The sequence below is a fragment of the Triticum aestivum genome, chromosome 5B (assembly GCF_018294505.1).
Source record: "Triticum aestivum cultivar Chinese Spring chromosome 5B, IWGSC CS RefSeq v2.1, whole genome shotgun sequence".
Lineage (NCBI taxonomy): Eukaryota > Viridiplantae > Streptophyta > Magnoliopsida > Poales > Poaceae > Triticum > Triticum aestivum.
The window spans coordinates 601650041-601659695 of record NC_057807.1 but is presented as its reverse complement, the minus strand read 5'-3'; the positions used below and the strand labels follow the sequence as shown (position 1 = coordinate 601659695).

Sequence of the window (9655 nt, the reverse complement as noted above, 5' to 3'; positions counted from 1 at the left end):
ACAACATGTTCGGGTAAAGAGAGAGTTGCCATCTGCTTACAAGCACACTAGGGCAGTGGCCGTATACCTTGCAAAACACATGGCAACTGACATGTTTGGGTAAAAAAAAAGAGTTGCCATCTACTTACAAACACACTAGGACAGTTGCCATGTACACTGCAAAATACATGGCAACTAGCAACTTGAGTGTGGGAGAGGAGACGGACGTGTGAGCGAGATGGCAAATGTCCACACACCAGCCTTTGTGCGTGAGTGAAAACTGACGTGTGGGCGAACTGCTAAACGCCCACACACACCGGCCCCTCCATGTGGTGAAACGGACGTGTGAGCGAACGGGTGAATGCCCATACACCAGCCTTGTCCTATGTGGCACTACAAACATGTCAAGATTCGTGCATTCACAAATGGATGCGGATCCACGCGTATAGGATGCAAAGGCACACACGTTAGTGTTTCCGTTAAGAAAAGCGTAATTCAGTTTACGCCTTGAGTCGATTATAATGTGGTTCGCTCCATCCAGCCGTCGCTGCCAGCATGGCCCCACCGTGGCCCGCCCCGCGCCTGCTCCTCCTCCGCCGCCTCGCCGCCGCGCGCGCCATCTCCGGCCGGGCCTACCCGCCGCCCTCCGCCCCCACGTCCACGCCGGAGGCCTTCCACGCGCACCTCGCGTCGCTCGCGGCGCCCTCCCGCGCGGGCCACCCGGCCACGCTCCCGTCGCTCCTCGCCGCGCTCGCCCGCGCCCGCGCCGCGCGGCTGCCGCTCCTCCCGGCCACCCGCGCGCTCGCGGCCTCCGCGCTCCTCCGCCACGGCCGCCTCCCCGACGCGCTCGCGCACTTCAGCCTCCTCCCGGACTCCGCCGCGCCGCCCGCGCCGCTCTGCAACTCCCTGCTCGCCGCGCTCGCGTCGTCCGGGTCACTCGCCGCCGCGCGCAAGGTGTTCGGCAGAATGCTGGCCAGCGCCGCCGAGCTGGACACCGTCGGCTTCGGGGTTTTTGCGAAGAGTGTGGGCAGGAGGGACGGGTTGGACGAGGTCCTGCGGCTGGTGGACGCGGTGCACCATCAGGGGGATTCGATCAACAAGTCTGTTGTCGCGGCAATGGTTGTCGATGGTCTGTGTCGGGAGCGGAGGATAGAGGATGCTTGGCGGGCTTTGGAGGATATGAGGTTGCGTGGATGGAAGCCAGATTTTGTAGCGTACAGGATTGTGTCCGAGGGGTTCAGGTTATCAGAGAGGGCAGAGGAGGAAGGGAGGATCTTGAAGCAGAAGAGGAAGCTCGGTGTTGCACCAAGAAAGGAGGACCACAGAGAGGTTTTGCTTGCGCTGGTGTCTGGCAGGCAGATTTCTGACGCGAAGGAGATGGCGGAAGCGATTGTATTAGGCGATTTCCCAATTGATGACGATGTGTTGAATCTCTTGGTTTGTTCGGTGTCAGAGGTTGATGCTGATGCTGCAATTATGTTCTGCAAGTTCATGATAGGGAAAGAGAGATTTCCAAGTATACAGATGATCGTACAACTTTGTGAGGGCCTTTGCAAGAATGGCAAGGGCGATGAGATGTGGGAGATGTTTAGAGTGCTTTTGGATAAGGGCTACTGCACAAGTGAGAGGGACTACCATTTGGTGGTGTCATTCTTGGGCAAGGCAGGGAAGGTCAGAGAGGCATATGATGTGATAAAGGAGTTAAAAAGGAAGAAGCTAGATCCTGGCATTTCATCATACAATTCTCTCATGGTAGCACTCTGCAGAAATGACCTCCTTAGGCCTGCTAAGAAGCTGTGGGATGAGATGTTCACCAGTGGGTGTAGTCCAAATCTGCAGACCTACAATATACTTATAACAAAATTTGCAGAAATTGGTGAAAGTGAACAAGTCCAACAGCTGTTTGATCACATGGTCCTGAAAGGAGTGGCACCAGATAGTACAACATACACATCAGTCATTACTATGTTGTGTCAAGAAAACAAATATGAACAGGCTGAGGAGATCTTTAACAAATCTGTAGCGCAGGATCCTAAACTAGCTAGTTCAGTGTTAACTGTGTTTGTCATTGCACTCTGTAAACAAGGTATTCCTGTCCTCGTATTAGGTACGCTTGCTGTTTTAGTTATTCTGTTACCTCCTTGTAAATACCGTCCTTGGAAATTTTTTCAGGTGGCTTCAAAGCAGCAGTGGGTGTTATGTCAAGTCTTCCATCCAATATTGAGAGCTTTAATTCACATGTCATTCTGTTGAAGTGCCTAACAGATGTTGAGGAAATAGAAATGGCTTCTGAGCACATAAAGTGGCTTAGGCGTTACTGCAGCTCTGCTTTTCAGAATATAATGAATGAACTCATGGCTTCTCTTTCCACTTCTGCTAGCCTTCAACCTGTCAGAAAGTTGGTCTGTTACTTACATTCTCAGGGGCTTGTTAATGAAGTTGGCCCATGGATGAAATTGATAGAAGATGATTATGCTTGAATCACAGTTTCAATGGTCATATCATGATACCACTTGTCCATTTTACCAAGAATGCCCGAACAGTCTTGAGATGGAGATCAGGCTTCAGCGCATTACTTCAGAAACGAGATTGATACTTCCCTGTGATGCATTGAATTATCAGAATTACCAATCGAAAAATGACCGAGGATTTTTAACAAAGATCTGGTTTGTGCTGATCTATTCCGAGCAATCCCGAGGTATCATTTCTTTCGCATCTTCATTTACTGTAGATCATTAGTATCCGTTTGCTTTGATTATGTGACTTCCGTAATTTTGTGCCATCATTCTCCATTTTTTGCCCACAGATATCATCAAGACAAAGAATCTAGTTGTAATTTGTGCACCATATTATGGGGAAATGATTCATCTCAGCTCCAGTTTCTTCTGGTTGCAGGTTTTGGTCCTATTGCAAGATAAATCTGGTGTTTATTGGTCTTATGCTTTGAGGATGGTTCCGGATTACATTGAGCGAGCATAATGATGGTTCTGCCACTACAGTGGGTATGCCAATGGCGGTGATGGTGATGGTGGATCAGAATGTTGGTGGCTAGTGGATCCTGAAAATGACCAGGTTCATTGTGTTATAGAAGGTCAGGCAATTCTTGTCCATCTCATCTCCTGCTCCTCATAGACTGCTAAAAGTTCTCTGAGGGATGCATCAGTGCAATGATCGTGTCTTGGTGGCATTTTCACGATGGCATCGTACATTGCATCTAAGGTCCCAGTTGCGGATGCAGCTCGATTTATGTCTTGAAAACAAGGGCGTATACTGCACTCCATTTTTGGAACCACGCATCGAGTTTCTGTGGTTTGGCCAGATATTCTCTGATTAAGAGTGTTTTGTCAACATTTTAGATGCCTCAATAGATTGTCCATAGATGCTCCGAGGTGTGGTCCTGGATTCGACCCCATCTGTTACTCAAGCATGTTGTATACTTGTGTCGTCTTCATTGACTGAAGCACCTGTTAAAACCATTGTCGAAAAAACATATGCATAGTTCCGTAGAGCGATCAGATAATGAGAAGGCAGGGTCCATAATTGCAATTCCTACTTTCCCACTACCCTTCTGGCATTGCAAATGGCTAAAGCTGCACATATCAGATGCTCAGACCATGAACATCAGAAAATAGCAGTCATGTGTATAACCACAAGAGGAAGCGCATGAAGGAAACACGATTCATGTGACCTGCGGCATATCCTTTGTTTGTACAGGTGTAACTACCATCAGTTTCAGATGAACACACACAGGGTTGTCTAACATTGTACTGCGGAGACGATATGCAATAAAAATGGCAGTGTATATACCCAAAGTCTAGTATTCCAGAAAGAAACAGTGAATTTTCATGTATCGTGCATCTTCAGCGCAGTGGCGATCAGGAGGTAAGTAGGAAAGAAGTGGCAGAGACAACTAGGCAACTGCAACTGAGCTCCTCAACATCCTGTCCTAGCTATTCTGAACTTGGAAGCTGCGCTTGAGCATCCAGGTCTTCCATTGTTGGAAATTTCACACCGAGGAGTTCCGCAAATGGAATCATGGATTCGGTCAAGGAAGTGGCGTCCCACCTGATGAGGTAGAAGTGTCTGCAGCATCAGACGAGCTCGTACCATCCACGGCGGACCCTGGGGATGTGCAACATGTGTGGTTGCACAGGAAAAAAAATATCCGTGGACACCGGCTGCAAAGCCCATCCTGTGCGTACCCTAGCCAAAATTCGTCCAGGTGTCCCCTGCTTACATCCAACGTCCGTCGCTCCTTCCGATCCCTTCCCTGCTTCCCTCGGCTCAGAAGCGCTCGCTCGGCTCCAAACGCGTACGATCCCGGCTCCCTCGGCTCCGCTCAACTGCAAAAACTAGACGCAATCCGTGGACATTGGCAAGTTTTAGTTTCTTAATTTCTTTTTTTATGACATGTCAAAATTTACTTTAAACGTGGAAGAAAGAGTAGTTGAAACATATCATGGTAACTTCAGTGGAAACAACCATAGTAATTTATGTGCAATAGACATGGCAACTTTTAACCAAAAAAGTCATCAAAACATATCAATATGAGATCTAGTTTCGAAAATCTCATCGCGGCAGATTTAGGTGAAACTGGTTTTTCAATCGGATTTTTCATTTAAGAGATAAAACATTTTAAAAACTAAAACCCCAAAAGATTTCTGCTGGCATCATCAGTTTCATCATTTATGCATGCATGCGGTGACGTGGCACGATGTGTGACGATGAGAGCATTCGGTCCCGGGGTCCTTGTGCCACAAGTTTGGCAGATATCGGCGTCCAACAAATAATAGTCCATGGTGGTGCGAATGAAGAAACAAGACCCTCGCGGTCGCATGGAACACCGTCTTTTGCTCTGGAGTCCTTCTAACGCCTCTTGGTGATTCATTTCTTCTCTATTTTCCTTCCTTTTCTTTCTCCCACGTGATATCTTTCCTTTTTAACCCAATTCCCGTGGAAAATATATTAAATAAATGATTTGTTAAATTCTTTACATTTATTAGTCATTAGTGCCAATATCAGAGCGAATATCTCTTTTTAGTGAAATATGTCGGTTTTAAATAGTTGGTTGCGAGATCTTATAGGTTTCACCTCTAGCCTACCCCAACTTGTTTGGGACTAAAGGCTTTGTTGTTGTTGTTGTTGTTGTTGTTGTATCTCGGTTTTAAACAAGGTTGAAATGAGTGTAAAAATATCACTCATAGCGGCGTTGTCGAAGGAGCTGCGGGGGAGGTATGTGGGTGCAGACTGCTGGCGAGGGCACCGGAACTGGGCGTCGGCGGAAACAGGGTGGGGCGGCCGGGGGCTTACTGTCGATGGGAGGAAGAGAATGACATATGTGCCACCGACTAACGGGCCAGGGGGAGGAGTAGACGGACGTCGCGCATGTCCGCCTCGTGTCCGTGCCGACGCAAATGAGACTCAAATTTGAGCCAGAAGTGGATCGCATGGCGGACGAAAAGTGGACACGGGTCTGTTTGGATCGGCGCATTGGGCCTACTTTTGTGTCCGTTTTGACATAAACGAACACGCGCGGACAAACGGTGGCACGTTGGAGTTGCTCACAACTTTGAAATGGACCTCCAAAATATCCCTCTTGGAAGGGAACCGGATCCCCTAACATCCTCAAGGGATGTCACGTAAGCTACAGTAACCGTAACATCCCTCCTTCACATCCATATGGTTAAGCCTAAAATAATTATAATTAATTTGCAAATTACAAATCTACTGTATACATTTACAAAAATTACATACAAATAAAATTATGGTGCAATAAAATATTTTTTTGATTTATTCTTGTACATGCTACAGTAAATCCGTACAGTGCTTGCCATAGTAACCCTGACATCCCTTCTTCGTTTTACACATGCATTTCACTATAGCTTCGTGACATCCCTTGAGGATGTTAGGCCAACTCCACCGCGCGACCCCATCCTGTCCGCGCGCGTTCATTTGGGGTAAAACGGACGAACCGAGTGGCCCAGCGTGTGGGAGCAAACGGACTTTTGCCCGTTTTGTGTCCGCTTTCGACCCATCCCCGACCCAAGTTTGCGCCGATTTTGGGGTTAAACGGACAACGCACGGACAGGCGGGACACGCGCACTTGTCCGCCCCTGGCCCGCCTGTCGGTGACACAAAGCAAAACCCCACCGCGCCCCCTTTGGCGCCATTTCCCCCCAAACCCTCCCACGTCCCGCCGTCCCCCTCCCTCCCCCGTCCATGGCCGACGCCCAGCCGAACTCCGGCGGCCTGGCCGTCGACCCGCCCGGAATGGCCAAGAAGAAGAAGGCCAAGGCGCCAAGGAAGCCGCGGTCGGAGTGCGCGACGGAGGAGATCGCCAAGTTGGACGCGATGGAGGCCGCGCGGCGCAAGGCCGAGGTCGAGGAGAAGGAGGCCATCATCAACAAAGCGCACGCCCTCCTCATGCTTGGCATTTGTCGTCCGGCCGGTTTCTCTGCAGCGTCCGTCGGTCCGGCGAGCACAGGCTCGTCGGTCGCCCGGCCTCCACACTGCCAGTCGGCGACGTCGCGGACCACGCCTATGTCGCCCGGCTTCCCCCGGCAAGGCACGACGGCTAGACCCGTTTCTCGGGGTCGTCGGATGTGAGCATGATCGCGCCGTCCACCCCGCGCCCGCCGGGCCGTCATTGACCTCAAAGTCACCCCTGGATCCAGCAACGGCGACCGACCGTCCGTCGAGATGCAAAGAAAGCAAGCACGATCGCCGTTTACGGGCACCATGCTGTCCCCCCCACGTCTTGTTCGACGGAATGCCAACACCAACGCCACCGGTCGATGACCCCTACTATGACCAGTTCATGGAGGATGTGATCTACGAGGGTGGGCATGTTCTTGTCTACGATCCCGAGGAGATCCAAAGTCGGGATGGCTGCGCCCAATTCGTTGCCGATGAAGAGGCCGATGACCGTGCTGACTACAACCATGGTGACTCGTGGCATGAAGACGATGCCATCTATGTCGAAGGTGATGGTGATGAAGAAGAAGGCAATGATATTGATATTAGTGGCGAGCCATTGTTCATCGACGAGCTCACCCAAAGAGCGGAAGCACAAAAGAGGAGGAAGAGCATTTGCACGGGTTCATATACACAAGAGGACAAGTTGATTTGCCAATGTTGGATGGAGATTATGTTGGAAATATGCCCTAGAGGCAATAATTATCATTATATTTCCTTGTTCATGATAATTGTCTTTATTCATGCTATAATTGTATTATCCGGAAATCATAATACACGTGTGAATACATAGACCATAATATGTCCCTAGCGAGCCTCTAGTTGACTAGCTCGTTGATCAACAGATAGTCATGGCTTCCTGACTATGGACATTAGATGTCGTTGATAACGGGATCACATCATTAGGAGAATGATGTGATGGACAAGACCCAATCCTAAGCATAGCACAAGATCGTGTAGTTCGTTTTGCTAGAGCTTTTCAAATGTCAAGTATCTTTTCCTTAGACCATGAGATCGTGTAACTCCCGGATACCGTAGGAGTGCTTTGGGTGTATCAAACGTCGCAACGTAACTGGGTGACTATAAAGGTGCACTACAGGTATCTCCGAAAGTGTCTGTTGGGTTGACACGGATCGAGACTGGGATTTGTCACTCCGTATGACGGAGAGGTATCTCTGGGCCCACTCGGTAATGCATCATCATAATGAGCTCAAAGTGACCAAGTGTTTGGTCACGGGATCATGCATTACGGTACGAGTAAAGTGACTTGCCGATAACGAGACTGAACGAGGTATTGGGATACCGACGATCGAGTCTCGGGCAAGTAACGTACCGTTTGACAAAGGGAATTGTATACGGGGTTGATTGAATCCTCGACATCGTGGTTCATCCGATGAGATCGTCGAGGAGCATGTGGGAGCCAACATGGGTATCCAGATCCCGCTGTTGGTTATTGACCGGAGAGCCGTCTCGGTCATGTCTGCTTGTCTCCCGAACCCGTAGGGTCTACACACTTAAGGTTTGGTGACGCTAGGGTTATTAAGAAGACTTGTATGTGATTACCGAATGTTGTTCGGAGTCCCGGATGAGATCCAGGATGTCACAAGGAGTTCCGGAATGGTCCGGAGGTGAAGATTTATATATGGAAAGTTGTCATACGGTCACCGGAAAGTTTCGGGGGCATAACGGTATTGTACCGGGGCCACCGGAGGGGTTCCGGGGGTCCACCGGGAGAGGCCACCCCTATCGGAGGGCCTCATGGGCCGTAGGGGGCAGGGAACCAGCCCCTGGAGGGCTGGGCGCCCCCCTTGGGCCCATGCGCCTAGGGTTGGGGGGGACCCTAGTGGGGGCGCCCCCCTTGCTTGGGGGGCAAGCCCCCCTCCCTTGGCCGCCCCCCCTCTAGATCTCATCTAGAGGGGGCCGGCCCCCTTCCCCCTTCCCCTATAAATAGAGGGGCGAGGGGAGGGCTACTGTGACGCCCCCGATTTAATCGTACACTAATCATGCACGCAAATGTGTACGATCAAGATCAGGGACTCACGGGAAGATATCACAACACAACTCTACAAATAAAATAAGTCATACAAGCATCATAATACAAGCCAGGGGCCTCGAGGGCTCGAATACAAGTGCTCGATCATAGACGAGTCAGCGGAAGCAACAATATCTGAGTACAGACATAAGTTAAACAGGGTGCCATAAGATGGCTAGCACAAACTGGGATACAGATCGAAAGAGGCGCAGGCCTCCTGCCTGGGATCCTCCTAACTACTCCTGGTCGTCATCAGCGGGCAGCACGTAGTAGTAGGCACCTCCGGTGTAGTAGGGGTCGTCATCGACGGTGGCGTTTGGCTCCTGGACTCCAGCATCTGGTTGCGACAACCAGGTAGAAGGGAAAGGGGAAAAGAGGGAGAAAAGCAACCGTGAGTACTCATCCAAAGTACTCGCAAGCAAGGAGCTACACTACATATGCATGGGTATATGTGTAAAGGGGTCATATCGGTGGACTGAACTGCAGAATGCCAGAATAAAAGGGGGATAGCTAATCCTGTCGAAGACTACGCTTCTGGCAGCCTCCGTCTTGCAGCATGTAGAAGAGAGTAGACTGAAGTCCTCCAAATAGCATCTCCAAGTAACATCTCCATGCAACATCGCATAGCATAATCCTACCCGGCGATCCCCTCCTCATATCCCTAAGGTAGAGCGACCACCGGTTGTATCTGGCACTTGGAAGGGTGTGTTTTATTAAGTATCCGGTTCTAGTTGTCATAAGGTCAAGGTACAACTCCAAGTCGTCCTGTTACCGAAGATCACGGCTATTCGAATAGATTAACTTCCCTGCAGGGGTGCACCACATAGCCCAACACGCTCGATCCCATTTGGCCGGACACACTTTCCTGGGTCATGCCCGGCCTCGGAAGATCAACACGTCGCAGCCCCACCTAGGCTCAACAGAGAGGCCAGCACGCCGGTCTAAACCTAAGCGCGCAGGGGTCTGGGCCCATCGCCCTGAGCACACCTGCACGTTGCGTACGCGGCCGGTGAGCAGACCTAGCAACCTCCATTACAAAGGAAGTTGCGTTAACGCAGTCCAACCCGGCGCGCGCCGCTCCGTCGCTCACGTCTGAAGTGCTTCGGCTGATACCACGACGTCGGGATACCCATAACTACTCCCACGTAGATGGTTAGTGCGTATAGGCTC

The 9655-nt window shown here is 50.5% G+C and overlaps 1 protein-coding gene across 1 annotated transcript; it reads left to right on the top strand.

The window, feature by feature from the left end:
• The first annotated feature begins 491 nt into the window (after positions 1-491).
• LOC123113554 (pentatricopeptide repeat-containing protein At5g14080) lies at positions 492-3455 on the top strand. The gene is made up of 3 exons (XM_044534831.1): positions 492-2065; positions 2152-2677; positions 2875-3455. Exons 1-2 carry the CDS (start codon positions 535-537, stop codon positions 2457-2459), a joined length of 1839 nt encoding a protein of 612 aa, XP_044390766.1. The 5' UTR covers positions 492-534; the 3' UTR covers positions 2460-2677; positions 2875-3455.
• The last annotated feature ends 6200 nt before the right edge of the window (positions 3456-9655 follow it).

What these genes read in the sequence shown, in the direction of transcription:
- LOC123113554 (XM_044534831.1), top strand. Translation starts at nt 535, where the DNA reads ATGGCCCCACCGTGGCCCGCCCCGCGCCTGCTCCTCCTCCGCCGCCTC. An exon ending in CATTGCACTCTGTAAACAAG is followed by an intron (nt 2,066 to 2,151) that starts GTATTCCTGTCC and finishes AAATTTTTTCAG; the next exon opens with GTGGCTTCAAAGCAGCAGTG.